The sequence below is a fragment of the Mercurialis annua genome, linkage group LG7, assembly GCF_937616625.2.
Source record: "Mercurialis annua linkage group LG7, ddMerAnnu1.2, whole genome shotgun sequence".
Classification (NCBI taxonomy): domain Eukaryota; kingdom Viridiplantae; phylum Streptophyta; class Magnoliopsida; order Malpighiales; family Euphorbiaceae; genus Mercurialis; species Mercurialis annua.
Window position 1 is genome coordinate 11,628,369 of NC_065576.1, and position 22,710 is coordinate 11,651,078.

Consider the following 22,710-nt stretch of genomic DNA (forward strand, 5'->3'; position numbering starts at 1 on the left):
ACCACGTAAATCTCTTGTGTTATTTATTATTTTGCTATATTGTTATTTGTTGATCAAATCCATAATTAAATACCTACCAATGGTTTCGATTCCGCTGCGCATACCAATCCGGTCAAGAACCGGTCACGACAATTGGTACCAAAGATTCAACAATCGGTATCAATGTTACAACACGTGATATTGGTGAAGTTTGAATCTCGGATTATGACCAATCAATAGGGAATGCTAGTTCGATATTTACAGGCAACACACTCTTCTAATTGTTCTATATAATACAAATGATATTATCACTGTAATAACAATTGGTCTTTAACATCATTGATTAAAAATGTGTATGGCAATTACTTTTGAGGCCAAAAAATAGGAAATGAGTTGAGGGCCTTTATGAAAAAATTAGGTAAATAAGCTTTATTAATTTAAAAAAAAATAGAAGCCGTCATAGAGAAGTTTGGTAAACAAGCATTACCTAAATTCTAGATCTAGTTTTGAATGTTTGTATACAGTGGCGGAACCAGGAATTGTTTCAAGCCCGGGCTAAACAACATGCAATAAATAATATATAAATTTTTGCATAAAAGTTATATTAATAATAAAAAAATATCAATAAATTCTTACATTAGTCAATAGCGGGAAGGCAATTGTATTCTTCGCGTTTGCAAACCTTGCAAGCGTTGTAAAATGGGCTCGTCGTCAATCTTCACAAAAAAAAATTCTCAATAAAACATGATAAGCTGTCGCTTAGAAATTCATCCCCCATTTTATTACGCAAATCGGTCTTGATGATATTTATTGCTGAAAATGCCTTTTCAACTGAAGCAGTTGAAACTGGCAAAACCAATGTTAATTCAATCAATCGATAAATAAGGGGGTAAACAGTGTACTTCTCTATTTCAACCATCTTCTTTGCAAGTTCCCCGATTCCCACAAGTTCAAAAAAATCAGCACTTTACCTCACATCATGTATGTATATCTCCAATTGATCACTCAACAGAATCAAATCAAATGTAGAAAAATCTTCTGGATAAAGCTCGGCAAGACGATGCAATTTCAAGGCATCAAATCTAGGAAACGATTGTCGTGGATCAAGACAGGTTAAGCAAGAAAGCAACTCTAGATTTCCTTTAGAGAAACGGTCATTCATCTCTTGCACAATCACATCAATAACCTAATATAAGGAAAAAAAATAAAACTAAGAGAATTATGAAGTGTAATAATAATAAAAAGAATAGCATATTTAAAACATTACTAACCTCAAAAAATATTTCCACACGGAAATGACGAGAATATGTTATAGTTTGACCTTCACGTTCTAACCGCCAACGATTCGGTAAACTATCTTCCAAATTAGGTACATCGATAGAATTTTTAACACAAAACTTGTCAATCTCATCAAAAAGATCATTCCATCCATCCTCCCTAAATGATTGGAACTTGACATTTATAGCACGTACCATGTCTAATCATTGACAATATTTTGATTTTTCTCTTGCAAAACTTGTGATAATCGATTTGTAATTGCCAAGACTTTTTTTATCAAATGCAAGGTGAATACGAATTCAAAATTTTCCATTCGGTCAAGTAAATCCAAAGCTGCACCTTTTTCCTTTGAACCAGTCGCATCATCATGCACATTTCCATGCACTTCCATTACTGAAGACCACATTAATAATATACGAAGTATCGTTTGATAATGAGAACCCCATCTTGTGTCTCCAGGTCTTACAAGACTTGTCTCTTGATGCAACCCTCTTCCTGAAGAAATTTCACCATTTTCCAATTGTGTGACCATAAGATCATGTTGACTTTGTCTGAGTGCATCTTTTCTTTTTCATGAAGCTCCAACAGTGTTCACAAGCATGGATAAATAACTAAATGAATTCTCAACAATTGGTAATGTTTTTGCAACAGCAACAACTGCCAATTGAAGCTAGTGAGTAAAACAGTGAACATACCTAGCATAAGGATTATCATCAAGTATGAGCGATTTTAAACCATTGAATTCTCCACACATGTTTGAAGCCCCATCATATGCTTACCCTCGTAGTCTAGATATTGAAAGTCCATACTTTGCAAAAAAATTGTTAATAGTTTGTTTTAAAGTATGTGATGAAGTATCTGCTACATGCTCAACTGAAAGAAACCTCTCGAGAATCTCTCCATGACGTATGGAATTAGCATTGAATTTACTAAATTTGAAATGGCTGATTTTGAAATTTCATTTTATGAATATAAGTATGGAATTAGCCTTGAATTTAATGTAATTTGGTCTAGAGAAAATGCTTATTTTGAAAATTTAATTCCATGAAATTGGGGGTTGGACTTGAAAACTTTAATTGCGCATTAGATTTTGAAATCGAATTTGATTTTTTTTATTGATTGATAGGCTCAAACCCTTATATTGACATGACTCGGTCACAAAGAAGGATATATTGGGTAAGTCCTCATGGGAAGTAACTAAGCTTTGCATGGATGAGCTTATAGTCTGGTTGTTCTTTTTGGTAACTCGGCTAGGTCCCCATAACAAAATATACAATTTCACTCTCCATCATTTAAGTACAACAGATTGAGGTACTAGGCTATCACGGCCCAAAATCGAGGGCCGCGACCGGCGCTAGAAAACGGGAATGGTTGATCCGGAACCCGTAACAAGTCAAAAACCACTAATAATATTTAGCAAAATCAAACATAGCATCAAGAATAAAAGGTTTTCTAAAACTTCTTTAAACATAAAATTTGAAAACGTTGAAAACCTTTCTCAAAATAGATGCATAAGTCATAGGTACTAGGGACTTACCGTGCGATAACTCTATCAAGCATTGCCCTGCGCAACATACACTCCATACTTAACCAATTCCAACACAGGAAATTTGCAAAACATCACACAATTATAAAGCGCAGTTTTTAAACCAAAACTGTGTTCATATAAAATGTTGTAACAGAGTGAATAACCGGAAAATCGTTTGATACAAAATTTGGTCTACTACTAGTACCAAAGCTTTCCATAAATGCTTTGAACTGAGACTTCCGGAACATAGAATGGAAACTCAACCACTTTTTCATATCAAAATCCTGAAAGAAAACACTATTTGAGGGTCAGATAATGCTGAGTGAATTCATATAAATCCTATCGAGTATTAACTAAAAACATAAATCATAAGTATATGCATCCAAATACGGAAACAAATAAAACCCTAAGCCATTACGTTTATTATTAAGTTCGTGTAATTTTATATTACCACAAAGCTTCGTTATTGGGTCCAATCCCGAGATAGTTTCACCGAATTAGTTGGAAAGATATAGGTGTCGAGGTAGTTCCACCAAATCCTGAGGCTTTTGTAGCAGGACACTCTGTTTTGTTGTTTTGTTGCTTTTTTTTTTTTTTTTGATGTCCCGAGGCTTTTATAATAGGACTGGCCCTTGTAGTGTTCTAACTGTTGCATGGTTTGGTTCCCCTTAAGCCTGTTTTTGGGAAGTCTACGTGCAATCTCGTTTGATGTTTATCAATTGAGCTTTTTTTGTTGCTTTCTATACGAAAAAATGGTCCAAAAAATTTAAATTGTATTTTTTTCTTTCATATTTAACTCTAATTTTAAAGGTACAGAATAATATTAATACAATAATTACATGTGTTTTGAATATATGTTTTCACTGATGAATTAAAGAAATTAACTATGCAACTTTTTGAATTTTTATAAGTTTAAGCATGAATTATCATAATTAACTTTCAGTACAAAATGTCACATACGATTAAGTAATTTATTAAATTTGAGTAGATTTGCTCTTAACTTTTAAAATTGAATTAAAATTATAAAATTAAACCAATAAGCAATAGCTCAAATGAATAAACGATGTGCAGCAAACTGCTAGGTTATGGATTCATATCATTCCACAAGCACTCCCTCACAAGCGCTCTCTCCTTCCTAATTAAAAAAAATTATAGAAATGAAGACATTTAATTAGGTTTGTAAATTGTCAAAAAAAATTGGATTTTTTTTATCCATTAAGCATGTCAAAATAGCATTTATCCAAATTACATTATAGTTGCATCAACTCAATGGTTGATGTGTTAAGATCCAAACATGAGAAAGATCTTTAAATTATTAAATCATTTGGCAAACACTATGAAGAAATACTGATAAGATTTTATATTTTTGACAATCACTATGGGGGACATATATGTGCCATGTGGGATAGCTAATAACTGTGTATCTATCTACTTTGTAATCTAGAATGTAAAGTGTTCAATCGTTGAGCATATACCTTATAATCTAGAATGTGTTGAGGGTCAATAGTTTTACAATAAGTCATGCTATTTTTTATTTTTATTTTGGCTCTTACAGAAATTCGTATTCCGAATTTTACGAATCAAAAAATGAAAGAGAATTTTGCAAAACATAAATTTAAGGGTTATCTATATATTAAATCACGGCTTTTTGTATTTGTAGCGTTTAGACATATTGTATAATGTTATAAATTTAATGATAATATAAATAATTTTTATAGACTAAACTAATTAATAATTAGTGATCACAATAATGCAACAAGAGAGTAAATATTTGGGAGGAATTTTACTTCTTTGATGAGTATTTTCAATTGTAAAATTTACATGGATGGAAACCTATTTATAGGCAATTTCACCCACCATGTAATTAATGCATTTACATGCATGTCAAAAATGGAGGGTTGAAATTTTTTCACCTAATTGGATAGGTAATTTTGTCATACACCATATTCACATTATATTCATAACACTCCCCCTTGGATGACAAAATGTTTGTTCCAAAGTACGCTATGTCGTACTGCCTCATTAAAAACCTCACTAAAGAAAAACCCAATGGGATAAAAACTTTAGTTAGGGAAAAAGAGTGCAGTGCGTAATTTCTCCCCCTCATTGCAACATAGATAATCATTCATGTATTTCGCAGATGGCGCATTCCAATATTATGAACATGTTTTCTAAATATTGCTGTAGGAAGTGCCTTCGTGAAGAGATCAAATGAATTGTTATTTGATTGAACATACTGGATGTCAATTTCTTGATTCTTTATGAGTTCTTGAGTGTATGAAAAGAATTTTGGAGGTATATGTTTGGTTCTGTCACTCTTGACGTATCCTTCCTTGATTTGTGCTATACATGCAGCATTATCTTCGTATAGAACAGTTGGACTCTTATGGACTGGAAAACCACAAGATTCTTGAATGTGTTGTGTTATTGATCTGAGCCACACACATTCCCTACTTGCTTCATGTAATGCAATAAGTTCAGCATGATTTGAGGAAGTGGCTACAATTGTTTGTTTCTGTGACCGCCAAGAAATTGCAGTACCTCCACTTGTAAATACATATCCAGTTTGAGACTTAACCTTATGAGGATCAGACAAATAACCTGCATCTGCATAACCAATCAATTCTAGATTTGAATCGTTAGAATAAAATAAACCAAGATCAGTGCTTCCACGAAGATAACGTAATATATGTTTGATTCCATTCCAATGTCTCTTCGTGGGAGCTGAACTGAATCTTGCCAATAAATTGACAGAAAAGGATATGTCAGGACGAGTGCAATTAGCGAGATACATAAGTGCTCCAATTGCACTGAGATATGGTACTTCAGGACCAAGAATATCCTCATTTTCTCCACAAGGACGAAATGGATCAGTTTCAACATTTAGTGATCGATTAACCATAGGAGTACTTAAAGGATTTGCTTTATCCATACCAAAACGTTTTAAGATCTTTTCTATATAATTTGACTGATGCACTAATACGCCATTGTGCATATATTCAATTTGTAAACCAAGACAATATTTGGTTTTTCCAAGATCTTTCATTTCAAATTCTTCCTTTAAGTACACACTTGCTTCATTGATCTCACTGTCTGTTCCAATAATATTTAAATCGTCAACATAGACGGGTATAATCACAAATCCCGATGTTGATTTCTTGATAAAAACACATGGGCAAATAAGGTTATTCACATAGCCTTTATTTATCAAATAATCGCTTAAACGATTATACCACATGCGCCCTGATTGTTTTAACCCATACAAAGATCTTTGCAATTTGATTGAATACATTTCTTTGGGTTTTCTATTTAATGCTTCAGGCATTTTAAATCCTTTAGGGACCTTAATATAAATATCGCTATCTAGCGATCCATACAAGTATGCTGTTACAACATCCATGAGACGCATTTCTAATTTCTTAGAAACTGCAAGACTGATCAAATATCGAAATGTAATTGCATCCATGACAGGAGAATATGTTTCATCATAATCAATTCCAGGTCTTTGAGAAAAGCCTTGAGCAACAAGTCTAGCTTTATATCTTGTGATTTCATTTTTCTCATTTCGTTTTCGTATAAAGACCCATTTGTAACCTACCGGGTTCACATCTTTAGGTGTGAGGACAACAGGTCCAAACACACTTCTCTTGTTAAGAGAATCTAATTCAGCTTGCATAGCGTCTTTCCATTTATCCCAATCATGTCTATTTTGACATTCAATAACCGATCTCGGTTCGGGATCCTCATTTCCATTTATGATATCACATGCAACAGCATAAGAGAAAATTTCGTCAATAATTTCCATTGTGTCTCGATTCCAAACAATCTTTGTATTATTGTAATTAATCGAGATTTCTTCGTTATTCTCATTTGTGTCCTCTTCTAGGGTACTGTCTTGATTAATTACATTCATATCCTCTTCTGGGGCATTGCCTTGGTTAACCTCATTTATTTTCTCTTCTGGAGTATTTTCTTTATCTTGTGTTTCTTCAGGAACAACTTTCTCTTTACTAGCATGATCGAGATTTTCTGCTCCTTTTCTTTTCCGAGGATTTTTATTTTTTGAACCGATCGGTCTTCCACGCTTCTGGCGTGTCTTTGATTCATGAGCGACTTTATTTTCATAATTCTCTTTTGGAATCTCAACTCTAGCAGGGGCATTAAATGCTGGTATATATGATTTAGTCACTCTTTTTGTATCGGTAAATGCATCAGGTAATTGATTTGCAACAGCTTGCAAATGCACAATCTTTTGAACTTCTGTTTCACATTGTTTTGTGCAAGGATCAAGATGCAATAATGAAGGTTCACACCATGCAATATTTTTATCTGATTGTTTATTTTCTCCCCCTAATGGTGGGAACTCTTCTTCATTAAAATGACAATCGGCGAAACGTGCTGTAAAAACATCACCTGTTAAAGGTTCAAGATACCTAATTATGGATGCAGACACATAACCAACGTATATTCCCAATCTTCTTTGAGGACCCATTTTTGTGCGTTGTGGTGGTGCAATTGGCACGTATACAGCACAACCAAAAACCCTAAGATGGGCAATATCTGGTTCTTGACCAAATGCTAATTGTAATGGGGAGTATTTATGATATGCACTAGGTCTAACACGAATTAATGATGCAGCATGTAATATAGCATGTCCCCATATAGAGATAGGTAGCTTAGTTCTCATCATTAATGGTCTAGCAATAAGCTGAAGGCGCTTAATTAGAGATTCAGCTAAACCATTCTGTGTATGTACGTGTGCAACAGGATGCTCAACTGTGATTCCAACAGACATGCAATAATCATTGAATGTTTGAGATGTGAATTCACCAGCATTATCAAGTCTTACCCTTTTAATTGTGTAATCAGGGAATTGAACACGCAATTTAATAATTTGAGCAAGAAATCTTGCAAATGCAACATTGCGAGTTGATAATAAACAAACATGTGACCATCTGCTGGATGCGTCAATCAATACCATAAAGTATCTGAATGGTCCACATGGTGGATGAATTGGCCCACATATATTACCTTGAATTCTTTCAAGAAATAAAGGCGATTCATTCTCAATTTTAGCCGGTGAAGGTCTCACAATTAATTTTCCAATAGAACAAGCTGTACATGACATATTACTTACTTGGGGAATTTTCTCACCTTTCAGTGGATGTCCTCGTGCACTGTCAATTATTCTCCGCATCATTATTGATCCTGGATGACCCAATCTTTCATGCCATAATTTTAGTATTGAAGCATCACAATACTTTTTCTTTTCAGCCATATGTGATTCGACCACATTTATATATGTATAATATAAACCAGAAGAAAATGTGGGTAATTTTTCAATTACATGTTTCTTACCTGAAACATTTGTTGTAATATGAAGATATTCCATATTATCATCATTTTCTGTCTCAATATGGAATTTATTCAGACGAATATCTTTAAAACTTAACAAGTTTCTTTGAGACTTGGGGGAAAATAATGCTTCATTAATGGTAAGTACAGTTCCCCCTTGTAATAGAACAATAGCTCTTCCGGAGCCTTCAATTAATTTTACCTTACCAGATATTGTACTGACATTTGTCTGACATCTTTTAAGATTTGAAAAATATTTTTGGTGTTTGAGTATAGTGTGGGTTGTCGCACTATCCACAAGACATATTTCTTCATTACTGAACTTGGACGAAACAACATGCTGAGAATTATCCATATGCTTCTTAATTCAAACAAAGAAAAATTTATCATAAGAAATTATAGAATAACACAACAATACATAAGTAAATAATAAAAACATTACAATACATGCTGGATTAGTTTTCATTATTATTGTTCTCAAGAAAATCGGAAACATCTAAATGTGTCATGTTTATAGAGTCATTATGCATAGACTGTGGTCAAAATCATCATCAGAAACAAAATTTGTTTCTATATTCTTTCCATTTTCCTTGAGGGAAGCTTGGTAAAGCTCAACAAGATGTTTGGGCGTACGACAGGTACGCGACCAATGCCCAGTCATGCCACATCGATAACATTTACTATCGACATTTTTCACTTGATGTTTGTATTGTCCACTGTTCCTGTTTTCTTGTTTCTCCTCCTTCTTATCCCACTTCTGGTGGTGATTCTTATGCCTAAAGGAGTTATTATAACCGACATGGTTGTAATTATTTCCACCTCGACCGTAACCATGACCACGACCACGACCACGGCCACGACCACGACCACAAGGAGATCTATATGCGCTCGCATTTACTTCAGGAAATGGAGCAGAACCAGTGGGTCGTGCCGCATGATTTTTCATTAACAGCTCGTTATTCTGCTCAGCCACTAGAAGGCAAGAAATCAGCTCTGAATATTTCTTAAACCCTTTCTCACGATACTGCTGCTGGAGTACCACATTAGATGCATGAAAAGTGGAGAATGTTTTTTCTAATAAATCTTCATCAGTAATTGTTTCTCCACACAATTTTAGCTTTGAGCTAATTCGGAATATTGCAGAATTGTATTCACTAACACTTTTAAAATCCTGCAATCTTAAATGCATCCAGTCATAACGAGCTTTTGGAAGAATTACAGTTTTCTGATGGTCGAAGCGTTCTTTTAAACTATTCCAGAGAATAAGTGGATTATCTTCACTGAGATATTCATTTTTTAATCCTTCATCAAGATGATGGCGAAGGAAGATCATTGCTTTTGTACGATCTTGAGTAGAGGCATTATTTCCCTCTTTAATAGTGTCCTCATGACCAGAGGCTTGCAGATGTATTTTTGCATCTAGTATCCATGACAGATAATTTTTTCCAGATACATCAAGTGCCGTAAATTCAAGCTTTGTAAGGTTTGACATGATTAAACTATCACATGAAAAATAAATATAATTAGAACTAATATTTATTTATGCGATAAAAACATAGAAATAATAATCATTTATTTTCAAGAGTAAACAAACAAGTACAACCATCATATTTTTGGCTTATAAATATGCATAATCAACAATTATTGCAGCAATTAGTAAAGGTAGAACAATAAATACAAAAATACATAAATATAAATAAAATTCTTTCCACGGAAGATTAAATATACCAATGAGTATTAAATTAAGTAACATAATAATAATAATCCAAAATAGCTTCATTTTTGAATTTTTGAAGATTAAGAGATGAAAAATTGTGTAGTGAAAATAAATAGTAAAGTGAGTATATATAGAGAAAAATATAGCCGTTTTATTACCGTTATATAGCCGTTTGTTACCGTTATGTAGCCGTTAGGTTATTTTATATATTTTTTTTTGAATAAAATTATTTAGATGAGGACAACAATGGATTAAATTTAATTATGGTATAAAAATATTTATATTTATACTAATAGTGTCAACTAAATAAAATCGTTTATAGCAAGGGGATTACCACTCAAGCATCAACGATTAAAATTAAATTATCAAAGGATTATTTATAGGAGGCTTAGCCTTCCATATAAAAATTAATAACATAGATATAAACATAATAAATTAAATATTAAGTAAATAAAATCTGTAGGAGGTATAACCTTCCATTAATTAAATAATTAGACAAGTATTAAAGTTAGAGATTTACCTTTGGAATACTTTACCGAATTTTCTTGAATTAGGGAATCGTAAACTGATAGAACGATCGTGCTGATAACGTGTTATAAATTTAATGATAATATAAATAATTTTTATAGACTAAACTAATTAATAATTAGTGATCACAATAATGCAACAAGAGAGCAAATATTTGGGAGGAATTTTACTTCTTTGATGAGTATTTTCAATTGTAAAATTTACATGGATGGAAACCTATTTATAGGCAATTTCACCCACCATGTAATTAATGCATTTACATGCATGTCAAAAATGGAGGGTTAAAATTTTTTCACCTAATTGGATAGGTAATTTTGTCATACACCATATTCACATTATATTCATAACATATAAAACATTATATCAGACATCGTATCCTTTTTAAATTTAGTATTTTGTAGCATATTTCCGTTTTCTACAAAATATAAAACCATAAAATACGGCGTTGTTTTGTATAAGCTGACGCCGGAAAACAAAAATATACTATAAAATGCCAAATTTAAAAGTAATAAAATGTGTGATGCGATATTTAAACGAATTATTTGAATTCTCATAAAGTAATATGCAAATAGACCTCAATTTAATATGTAGGAATAAAAAGGAGGGAGATTCTTGATAAAGATAGTGAATCTTGCATAGGTTAAAGTTGTAGAGAAATAAGGGACACTTTTTGATGCTACCATAATTCTGAAATGGAACAAAAAGGTTAGAAATATTATAAATCAAAAGAGAGAAGAATGAGAGCAAATCAAGCAGCCTATGAAAAGGGCCAAAAGAACCTCTTCACTTAGTCACCATCATAGATGTTAAAAGATGCACATGTGCTCGTGCCGACTCGAATGCTCGATTCGGAATCCGTCGTCTCTAATACAGCAATCGGATACGAAATGATTAAATCAAAACGGATATAGAATAATGTCAAAAAATACACATTTACTCCGGATGGTTCAAATGGTCGAATCCAAATCGAATAAGAGAAAAATACTTGATTCATTTTTTTTGTTTCAGGAATATGTATCAGCTGAAAAGAAAAAAACTCGGATTGCAACCAGAAAATTAAAGGAGCAAGACAATGACATATAACACCTGAAAACTATGGTATATACACATTTATAACAAAGTTAAAAAAACAAGCTTTTAAGTATAAAAGAAGAGAGTTTTGGAAGAGGCAAGGGTACATGATACATACATTAATTTGGTAAGAGATACAATTGACAGGGTTTCTATTTTTTTATGCCATTTTCGAGTGGTCAAAGAAGAGGGAAAATTTTGTGCTTCTTCTTTCTTCTTTCTTTCAATAAAATTCACAGCAAAACTCATTCTGAATTTTTTTATTTCTTTCTCTTTACGCCTTTTCGGGATCTTCTTTTATACTCATTTGAATTGCAGTAAAGCCGTCGTCATCTTCTGTGGCTATGGTCGATTGTGAGTCCTGCAGGCCTGACCCTGCTTGTATTTCTTTAAACATTGCCATTACCTGTATCATCGTAGGTCGTCTCCATTGCCGATCATCCAAACAAGCGCACGCCACCTCTAAGTGTCGTAAAAGCTCGATTTTTAGACATGGATCTTCTCTCATGAGTACCGGATCGAATACATCTGTTATTTTCAGTTTGGCATGCTGCTTCACCCACCCGACAAGATTGTTGTCGCCGAAATCTGCTGAATCCGTCGGCCTCTTTCCGGTTAGCAGCTCGAGCAAAACTACACCGTAACTGTATACATCACCTTTGGTAGAACATCTAAAGCTCTGATAATATTCAGGAGGAACATAACCAGGCGTGCCGGCCAATGTGCTAACACTCAAATGTGTATCTACTACATTCATGAGTCTTGCCATCCCGAAATCGGAGACTCTGGCTTCCAAATGCTCATCAAGCAGTACATTGCTTGATTTCATATCCCTGTGAATGATATGAGGTATGCAATTATGATGAAGAAATGCCAATCCTCTGGCAGCACCAATGGCAATCTTTCTCCTCGCAGCCCAGTTCAACTTGATGCCGGATTTCTTTTCATCGTGCAGAACGTCTTCTAAGCTTCCATGTTTCATGTACTCGTAAACCAAGAGCCTCTCTTCTCCAACCTTGCAGTACCCAAGAAGCGGGACAAGGTTCCGGTGCTTGATTTTTCCGATGGTTTCCATTTCCGCAGTGAATTCCCGATCGCCCTGTCCGCTAATTTGTATTAGTTTCTTAATTGCCACAATGCTTCCGTCTCTCAATTCCGCCTTGTACACATCACCAAAACCTCCAGAGCCTATAAGGCTGTCGTTATGGAAACCATTTGTTGCTTCAAGAAGATCTGCAAAAGTAAGCTTCCGCAACGGCTTCTGACTCTGATCAAAGGTGGCGAGATTAATGCTCAATGCTTCCCGTGCGCCTGTTAACTTCCAGTTGGTATTTGCTGTCCCTGAGTGTGAATTGTTGTCGATATAGACATCAAGGACGGAGTCTTTCCTTTTTCTTCTTTTCTTCGTTTCTATGGCAACTATAATCAAAGCAAAGATGCAGAAAAGTGAGAACAGCAATCCCATTGCCACACTCCCTACTAGAGATGCTTGTCTCCTATGAGATTTCTGATGCTGAGAATTCGAGCTGGGGTCTGAACCCGACCCACAGGACGGAAGTGGTATCCCACAGAGGCCTGTATTATTGACAAAACTGGCAGCTTGGAATGTCTCAAACTGACCCATTTCAGGAATCATACCATTGAGTTCATTGTTCGACATATCGATCTCTGTAAGCAACGAAAGACGAGTCATGGAATTAGGAATCAGCCCTTGGAGCTTGTTGTTAGACAGAATAAGAATCATAAGACCATCCAAGTTTCCAAGCTCTTCCGGAATGCTTCCGGATATCATATTGTGTCCCAAATTCAAAATATAGAGATATGACATTGTCCCAATCTCCTTCGGAATGCTACCAGACAACATATTATATGAAAGATCGAGAAAAATCATCGAACCATTATCGTTGAATGTAGGCTGCGTGTGTCCACCATATACTCTAGTGAAGTTGCAGGGATGCCTTGTAGAGATTCTATCCAACTGCTCCGACCTAATTCCAGCAAACTCCAGCAAATTTCCTTCGCCATGGCATAGTTCACTTTTGTTGTTCCTTAGATACACATATCTCTTTCCAGTGATAAAATTTACGGCGATATTGCCAGACTGTTTGAACAGACCAGGTGGGATTGTGCCATTAAAGAAATTGGTATTAAGATCCAACCAGATCAAACTACGACAATCCCCAAGCTCCGGTGGGATTCTACCATAAAATGAATTGTTGCTAAGTTTAAGAATGGCAAGATTCGTAAGATTTCCAATCGATGCTGGAAGCTCACCGGTCAACCGATTATTAGACAAGGAGATCCAGTTGAGCTTAGTGCATTTGCTTATACCAGAAGGTATTTCTCCAGTCAACTCATTGAAGTCCAGAATCAAAGTCTCTAGTGTCTGGATGTCGGTTATCTCCGGTGGGATTTCTCCGTGGAGCTGATTGAACCAGAGCTTCAAATCCCGAAGCTTCGAGAGGGAACCCAAGCTGGACGGGATGGTGCCTGTGAGGTAATTGAAGCTCAAATGAAGTGAAGTAAGCTGAGAACAGTTGCTCAGAGTAGCAGGAACAGGCCCAACAAACAAATTATTCTGAAGAAACAGTTGATTCAAGTTGTTTCTTGGATCTTTACACAAACCAGTAGGGATACGACCAGATAGATTATTAGAACTCAGATCTAAAGTCTCCAAATTGGTCAGCATGGACAAAGAATCAGGCAAATCACCAACGAAATAATTATACGAAAAATCAAGAATCTTCAAGCTACTCATTTTCAAAACAGTATCAATAGGCAATTCACCACTGAATTTATTAACAGAAATATCAAAAATCTCCAACGAAGTGCAAGCAGAAAAACTACTAGGAACAGAACCAGACAGATTATTCGAAGAAAGATCAAGCCCAACAAGACCTGGACAAGAATCTACAAGATGCAAAGGAATCTCCCCATGAAAATGATTACCACCCAGATAAACATACTGCAAAACCCCACCGGGAAGAACCGGAACCGGACCGGAAAACTCATTCGCGGAGGCGTTTAACAGCTTAAGCTTACCACATAAACCAATTGCATCAGCAAGATCACCGCTGAACTTGTTAGAAGAGATATCAAGATGCTCCAAAGCCAAACAATCTCCAAATGAAGGGATACTAACCGAGAAATTATTTGAAGAAACATCAAGAAACTCAAGATTCTTACAAAACGAAACATCAAAGTCACCACTAACTTTATTTCCTTTCAAAGACAAGTACTTTAACTCATTACAGCCGCCAGATAAGATAAAATCCACAACGTTTGAGCCAGATATCTTATTGTAAGAAAGATCAAGACTCTCCAAGCTCAGCTTCAACCCACCACCACTAGATTTTTGTTTAACAGAAAAATCTAGCAAGTTGGTGGAAACATTCAAGAACTTCAACTCCGGACAAAAACTTAACAACCCATCTAAATCAGATAAGGAACCAGACAAACCATTTTGAGATAGATCTAAGCTGCTCAAAACCGAATTGCACTTAGATCCAGACGGCAACGAGACGAACCCAGAGAGATTAGCTGATTTCAAAGAGAGACTCTCAAGCTTATCAAGAGTGAGAAGAAATGCAGCCACAGTTCGAAATTCAGTGCTGAGACTAAACTGAGACAGGTCTACAGATGAAACTCTGTTAGTTTCTTGACATTTAACACCGCTGAAACCGCACGGGTTTTGGTTCGGAAGCCAGTTTTGAAGAACAGACGGGTTGGGCAGAGCGTTCTTGAAGCTGATAAGATTTTGAGCGTCTTGTAGCTGAAGAGAGACGAAGAAGAAGAAGTTGAAAGAGAAAACAAGAACTAAAACTGAGAGATGGGTTTTCATTTTGAGCTAAATGGGTACTCAAAAATATAAATAACAGACAAAACAACACAAGGTGGGTTAGTTTTCGCTAGGGTTTCAGAGGTTCCATTAGAGAGAGATAGAAAAGAAACTCAAACCTCTGGTTTACTATTTGTCTAGAGAGAGAAAATTCTAGAGAGAGAGAAATTCTAGAGAGAGAAAGTAAAAACTTATAATTGATGTATTATTAGAGGAAGAAGAAGAAGAAGAAGGAGAGTCAAAAGACGGGGGAGGAAGAAGAGAAGGGTATTTATCAAGTGGACACAGCTGTTGGTCACATGCCATGTGCCTCTCCTCTTCTTCAGTTCTCAATCTCTAATTAATTAAACATTGTTTTTTGTCTCTAATCTTATCTTAAGCATGGTGTTTACTTTAAGGTACGTAAACAAAATAAATAAAATAATTAAATTGAGTAGTAAAAAAATGGGGTGTTTGTCTCTCTAGCTTTTAGTGTATTTGTTAATGTTTGTTTGTGGAGAGTGTACGTGTGATGAACGATTGAAGCATCACTATCAATGAATGAGAGAGGGGAGATTCCATGATGTAAATAATTAATTAAGGTTTAATTAAGGTTTAATTAATTAGGGTTTAATTGAGTAAAAAGATGGGTTTGGTCACGAGGATAAGATTTAATCAAAGTGAGTTTTGGCATTTATAAGTGGTTTTGTTGCATTGGGAAAGTTGAGTAAATTAAACCCTTCTCTCTCTCTTTCTTGCCCATGTGCTCACCATATGGCACACAACAAGACCCTTCTATTATTATTACAAACTCTCCTCTTAATTTGTGCAACTTCATTTCCACACCCTTTCTTATTTTATTCTACTTCTAAAATTTTACTATTGAATTCTTTTTAAGAGATTTTGAGCTAGGAATTCTTTCTTCTAGATATATGTAATTAGTGTTAGAATTAGTGATCATTCAATTTTTCAGTTTTTTTATTTCAGTCATTGAACTATTTATTTTTTTATCATTGAATTTTCATTTTTCATTTTTATATTTTTCATCAAAAAATTTTAGATGGCAGCCGGAAATTAATTTTTTTACCTGAAAACTTGTTATGTATGCATAATTTGACTTAAAACTTCTTTTTAAAGTAAAATTATGTACGTGTAACAGAATATGATTGTCACATGCCAACTTTCGGCTGCACCTAAGCTTTTTTCGCTGGAAAATATTAAAATGAAAAAAAAATCAATTATCAAAAAGAAAAAAATAATTTAATGACTGATTAAAAAAGTTGAAAAATTCAATGATGGTCAGGATCAATTTACTCTAAAATTAAAACTTTTAGAAACCAACCTCCAAAAGGCATGGTCAAACCTAGTGGTGAGCATTCAATCAGTTTGGTCGAAATCAAATTGACAATTTTTTAACTAAATTAATTGTTCGACCGAATATTCAAAATCAAATCGGCAAAATAAGAAATTTAATCAAAAACCAAACAGAGCGAATAAGATAGCAAGAAAAAATTATAACTGAACTGACCGAATAGGTCGGTCAATTCGATCGGTTCGATTGAAACCAAAAAAATTATAACGAAAAATTAAAAAATTTGGTTAATTTGGTCGGTTTGGTTAATTTGGATAATTTAAAATTAAACTAAACTAATAACCAAAAAACTGAAATTTTGTTATAAAAAACAAACTGACTGAATTAACCATTTTAACTAAATTGAACTGACCATATTCATCGGTTTGGTCAGTTAATTCGGTCGGCCGATTTTTTCACCCCTAGTCGAACCCCCAACTTTTCGGCATGTACGACGAGAAATGTAGCCAATGAGCCACACCTTCCCGTATGGAAGTTTGAGCAATGATTAACTCACTCAATTTTTTGACATTAAATTGTTTTATTGAAAAACACACAATATAATATTTTATTTTAATCGATAGTATTTTTAATTTATAAAATATTTTTGCATTAATTTTTTAACTCTATTCAATTAATTATTTAAAAAAGTTGTGATGTATTTAGTATAATATGATAATATAAAAATAAAATTATTAAATTTATTTAAATTATAAGCAATAAACAAATTTTAATAAAAATGAGACAAGATAAATATATATGTAAAATATTACAATACTTTTAACCATTATTTATTATTTATTAATTTTTAATATTTTATAAATAATAAAAATAAAAATAAAATAAAATAAATAATAAAATGCATTAATAAATGATAAAATAATGGTTTAGTATAATATGATAATATAAAAATAAAATTATTAAATTTATTTAAATTATAAGCAATAAACAAATTTTAATAAAAATGAGACAAGATAAATATATATGTAAAATATTACAATACTTTTAACCATTATTTATTAATTTTTAATATTTTATAAATAATAAAAATAAAAATAAAATAAAATAAATAATAAAATGCATTAATAAATGATAACATCAAATAAATTAGATATCATTTTATATTATAAATTAATAAAAAATGGAAAAAATAACTAATACAAATAAATTTATAATTTTTAAAAACGTTTAAATTTTTTTATTTTAACTTAAATGGTTAAATATAAAATATATAAATTATCAATATGTGTCATGTTATAAATTTGATGAAATATTTTCTTTTCTTTTTAAAAAGATAATAAATTATTAATATTCATTAAAAATTAGTTAATCTTAAATATGTAACTACTACTACAATTTTTAAAATATCAAGCATACAATTTGAAAATAAATTGGTATAGTGGAAAAAAAAAAGCAAAATGTCCCGGCATACTTTTGAATTTTTTTGTCAATAGCACCCTGATATTGTAAATTCGCCAATTTTATTTTATTTCGTATGATCGACTTTTAATTGTATCCTAAATTTAAATTTTTGACAATTTTATTACTTTAAGGATAGTATATTCTTTTCCACTTGAAAAAATTCAAACAAGTCATTTATCTTTAAAAAAATCCAAATCAATCCTATATGATTATTTATTGGATATAATAATTATTTTTTAAAATTTTATTAAAACCACCTCCAACTCTACCATCATCTGCCTCGACGATGTCGTCGTCCGCCTCTAACATGTCGGTTGTCTGATTCGTCTTCTCCATGGAGAAGTCAAACAAATATGGTTCGTCTTCTCCGTAGAGAAGACTGACAAATTGGGTTCTTCTTCCTCGTGCTTATTGAAATACCCAAGATGGCGGGTGAATTAGGTTTAATGACTATTAATTTTCCGAATCTGGTTCCTTCTCTAGGGGCCTCTATAGCCATATCGACGATTAGATTGTCAATCCTCATGACCTCTATGTTAAACCTTTTTATGTAACTTTGGAGAGCCTCCCTTCTTCTTGTATGCATGCTATTGTATACTTGTAATGGTTTTAGTAGGTTTATTGGTCAAATATCTTCTTTGGAACTCGTTGGATAAAATAGTGTAATTTTTAATAGAACAGGGTTTTAACCTGCTGAACCATCTTTGAGCAGTTCCTATGAATGTTGTTGGAAAGACTCGACACATGATATTATCAATCATATTAAGTAGTCCCATTGTTGCATGGAATTGGGAAGCATGATCCTTGGGATCCAATTTCCATTGAATGTTTGTAAAGTTGGCAACTTCATATTCACCACGATAGTCTCATCCATTATTTTAGCTGAAAGGAGGGGGAGCCCTTTAGCTTCATATTTTCTAGGTCCAGCTCTTCGGCTTTCATTTTCTTTAAAGCCTTTAATTTTTTTTCTTCTATGTCCTCTTCTACCATGTATATAGTCTTGCTTCTAGGGAGACTCGAAAGACTCTCTTTTGTCCTCTTCTTGATTCTTCTTTTTCAGGTGTGAAGTTTGCGGTCCTTTTTCTGCTCTTTTGCTTTTTGGTGGAATTTCTTCTTCGTCGACATGCTCGTCACGTCTATGATTCTCCTCTTCATTTATTGAGTCGTTCTGTTACCCATTATTTTGAGTATTGTTTCTAAATTTATTCCGTCTCCAGCTTTTCAAACCTCATTCCGTCATTTTCTAGGTTCCTTCCTTCCTCGTTTCTTCCGGGTTCTCCAAATACTTCCTATGGAAATTTGAGGGGGATTACAATCTCCATCCTTTGTAGATTGATGGTTTCTATGTGAGCCTTTGTCGTGTTTCGTGCTTCCTCCGCTATTTTATCCAGGTTAGATTGGAATTTTTCAAGCATCTGATGATATATTTCTAGGAAAATCATACTATGGGCTGGTCCTCCTGACCCGTCTAGTGATGGAAAAATGATGGGGTTCGATTCCCTTACTTGTTGATTTTGATACTTAGGTGTCAAATTTAGTGGATCGACGTTTAAGCTGTCTGCTGCCGGGATAGATCACGTGATACTTGAGTTTCCTCCTTCCGTGAGTAGCATAGGTGGTGGGTGATTCAAGATTTATTAGATCCGTTGGTTGTTTGTTCTCGGGGTCAGTCCCGTCGGAATTCATCATCCAATGATAATTTATTCAGTTCATAGAAAGCTCTTTAAAAATGATTTTTTTGTAAGTTTTTCCACAGACGGCGTCAATTGATGGAATCTGCATTCTCGATGGGTTAACCTGCAAAACAGAGATTAAATTGTCGATCAAACGATGGTTGTCTGATAAGCACTTTGATGCTTAAGTAAGTATGGAGCTTAATAAAGTTTAGAGTAATTATAATAATAATGGATTTTAGGCAATACCTCAAACTCTTTATATAATGATAATGAGAGAATATCTTGTAAAATCTAAATAGGAAAATGATTCCTATTTAGGGATATGAGTCTAAATAGGAATATAACTCCTAAATAGGATTATGTTTCTAAATAGGAATATGATTCTGAATAGGAACCTAACTTTTAGTCTTCTTCTAAAAGATAAGAGTTTTATAAAATCTCTAGAAATATCGGTATTGTATTTGTATTAGAATTTCAAATCTTGGAATAAGGTTCGTATTAGATTCCAACACCTTTCAGAATATCTTTGTTTACCGAGTTCCGTTCCATGTGGTTGTCTCTTCGTTGACGAAACCATATGGGCACGATTCTAAATGGACGAGTCTTATAGGACTCCGCTTTATTAGTACGAGTTATTTGGGTTCATCCGTGAGTTGATCTTATCTTCGGCTTGTTAGTCTTTGAATCCAAGGAGTTTGCTTCGGTAGCCAAATCCTAGGGGACTCAGCTTAATTGTATTATTATATGAAATTGAGTTTCCATTACTTAAAATCATAGGATATTGTCCTTGTCGTTAAAACAATAAGAGTTAGGATTAGAGAAAACATTGATAGTGAATTAGAAAGAGAGAGCAGTCACCGCCTAATTAAAATTTTTGAATAATTCATTTACAAATAATTTTTTTGACAAAATAATTAAAAAATAATAAATATTTTTTTATGATACTGTGCAACCCTCATTTTTATATTCTCTTCGACCTTTTTAAATAAATATATATATATATACCTTTTGTATTTGGATTAAAAAGAAAATTATTTTTATAATTATTTTTATTATTATTAGTGGCAGTCTTATAAATTGTATTTCAAATTATAGTCATTAATTTTAATTCTAGAAAGAGTTGAGAAAGATGAAGTTTCATGTAAAATAATATCAAAAAAGAGTTAATTACATATAAAAGCATTATCTTAATACAAAATTTCAAAAATAACACGACCTTTAAAACGTTCAATTCAAGACACCACCTTTCGTTTCTTTTCAAATACAATATCGGCAACTTTTAGTGGCGTTTTTGCTGACGTGGCATGACACGTGCATGACACTCCCATCGGATGTTCAAATCAGCAAAATTTTATCTAAAATATGTTTATGTTGTTTTTGAAAAGAAATAAAAGGTGATGTCCTGAATTGATATGTTTTGCAGGTCGTGTTATTTTTAAAATTTTGTGTAAATATGGTAATTTTTATATGTAATTAACCCTATTAAAAATGTTTTATGGTAATTTGATTTTTTTGGATAAATTGATAGTAATTTAATTTTTTTATCCAAATAATTCTCTCTAAATGAGATTGTCACATTATGAGATTGTCACATTATTGACGATAACTAATATGCCATAACTAAAGGGTCCTACCACCATAACAATAATAATAACTTTAATTGCAACTACAATTCGGTCACACGTGTGGCTCCAAAAAATTTCTAATTTTTCTACATATAAAGTGGAGTGAAAATGACTTCATTGACCCAATTACAATCCATCTATATATACACATACAAATAGGAAAAGATAGTTCATTTCCATTAGGGTTTAGAGAAATTTTGAATGAACAATCTTTTTGTTTAAAAGTGACAAACACATTTAATAGTATAGTTTGGACCATTTGATGCATGGAGTGATTAGGTTTTAAAAAAATTCAAAGATTTTCTCTTAGCTTTTCCTATTTATAATAGTTTTATAGTTGAGCAACTTTGCTCTATGTGGATTGCTTTTCCTCCATGATTTTGTAATCTTCTATATCACATATTACGTCAAATTTGTTAGATAAAGAGGAATTTCACAGCAGCAAATATGTACAAATTAAACTGAAAATAATTGCTTGCCCCATAATTTCACTTTAGTACAATTGTTCTTTCCACCTTGATTACAAAAAATCACACTAAACAAATATTAATGACTTCAAAACTATTTGCATTTTAATATTACAATAAATTGCACCATGCATTAAAAATAAATATGTATATCACATTGTAGCATATTGTTCACTAAATTATTTTACTCTCCGTCCCTTAATAATTATCATATTTTTCACTTTTATTGTCCAAAAAAAAAGTGTATACACCTTTTTATTTATTTTTTTCATACATTATTCTTATTTATAAAAATATATTTTTTAAATGGTATTGAAGTGTGTTTTTTTTAAATCTATTTCATTAAATAAATATTTGAAAATTTTCTTTGTTGATTTTTTAACCATATAAATAGTTAAAAATTATTAATTTTGATAATTATTAATACTTTTCCACACTTTTCAATCATTAGGAATGTTTTTTTTTTATAAAATATCGCTCTCTTAGAATAAGTTTCTTATAGTTTAGAGCTGTTATATAATAATAGAATTACAATCGAAAAACTAGTAATATTATAACTATAATCATTAATATGATATTTTAAAAAATGAAGTTATTATTTTAGAACGGATGATATTTATTTAACAAAGTTAGATCCTATATATAATTATAATATTATTTTATGACTAAGAATATTTTAAGATAGTTAAAAACGTCAATTTATACATTTGTTATATTGTTTAAATAATGGTACAAAAATAAATGCTAAAACAATTCTAAAAAGATAAAATTTAAATTTAAAATGAAAAAATGAGTTAACGTCATAGTGGCAAGATTGTCCTTCCAGTTTATCTATTGGCGCTCGTGTAATAGAAAGGCTGCCTCAAATTCCGATCACCTTTAAAATTCATTTTCAC

General features: G+C 32.7%; 3 protein-coding genes across 3 annotated transcripts; all 3 read right to left on the reverse strand.

Moving 5' to 3' along the window:
* Nucleotides 1-616: 616 nt before the first annotated feature.
* On the reverse strand, nucleotides 617-1,789 carry LOC126656802 (uncharacterized). The gene is made up of 4 exons (XM_050351421.1): nucleotides 1,553-1,789; nucleotides 1,251-1,430; nucleotides 951-1,165; nucleotides 617-695 (listed from the first exon to the last, which is right to left on the reverse strand). Exons 1-4 carry the CDS (start codon nucleotides 1,787-1,789, stop codon nucleotides 617-619), a joined length of 711 nt encoding a protein of 236 aa, XP_050207378.1.
* A 6,862-nt stretch (nucleotides 1,790-8,651) lies between these two features.
* On the reverse strand, nucleotides 8,652-9,632 carry LOC126656804 (uncharacterized). Its single transcript, XM_050351422.1, has one exon. The coding sequence runs from the start codon at nucleotides 9,630-9,632 to the stop codon at nucleotides 8,652-8,654; it is 981 nt and encodes a 326-aa protein (XP_050207379.1).
* A 1,809-nt stretch (nucleotides 9,633-11,441) lies between these two features.
* LOC126655203 (protein BRASSINOSTEROID INSENSITIVE 1) lies at nucleotides 11,442-15,474 on the reverse strand. Its single transcript, XM_050349247.2, has one exon. The coding sequence runs from the start codon at nucleotides 15,295-15,297 to the stop codon at nucleotides 11,731-11,733; it is 3,567 nt and encodes a 1,188-aa protein (XP_050205204.1). The 5' UTR covers nucleotides 15,298-15,474; the 3' UTR covers nucleotides 11,442-11,730.
* Nucleotides 15,475-22,710: the final 7,236 nt, after the last annotated feature.

Bases quoted from the DNA above. Each gene is read 5' to 3' on its own strand.
- LOC126656802 (XM_050351421.1), bottom strand. From the start codon at position 1,789: ATGGTCACACAATTGGAAAATGGTGAAATTTCTTCAGGAAGAGGGTTG. The intron at 1,166-1,250 runs GTTAGTAATGTT...TCCTTATATTAG, and splicing joins GTGTGGAAATATTTTTTGAG to GTTATTGATGTGATTGTGCA. The intron at 696-950 runs GTAAAGTGCTGA...TTTTTTGTGAAG, and splicing joins ATATACATACATGATGTGAG to ATTGACGACGAGCCCATTTT.
- LOC126656804 (XM_050351422.1), bottom strand. From the start codon at position 9,632: ATGTCAAACCTTACAAAGCTTGAATTTACGGCACTTGATGTATCTGGA.
- LOC126655203 (XM_050349247.2), bottom strand. From the start codon at position 15,297: ATGAAAACCCATCTCTCAGTTTTAGTTCTTGTTTTCTCTTTCAACTTC.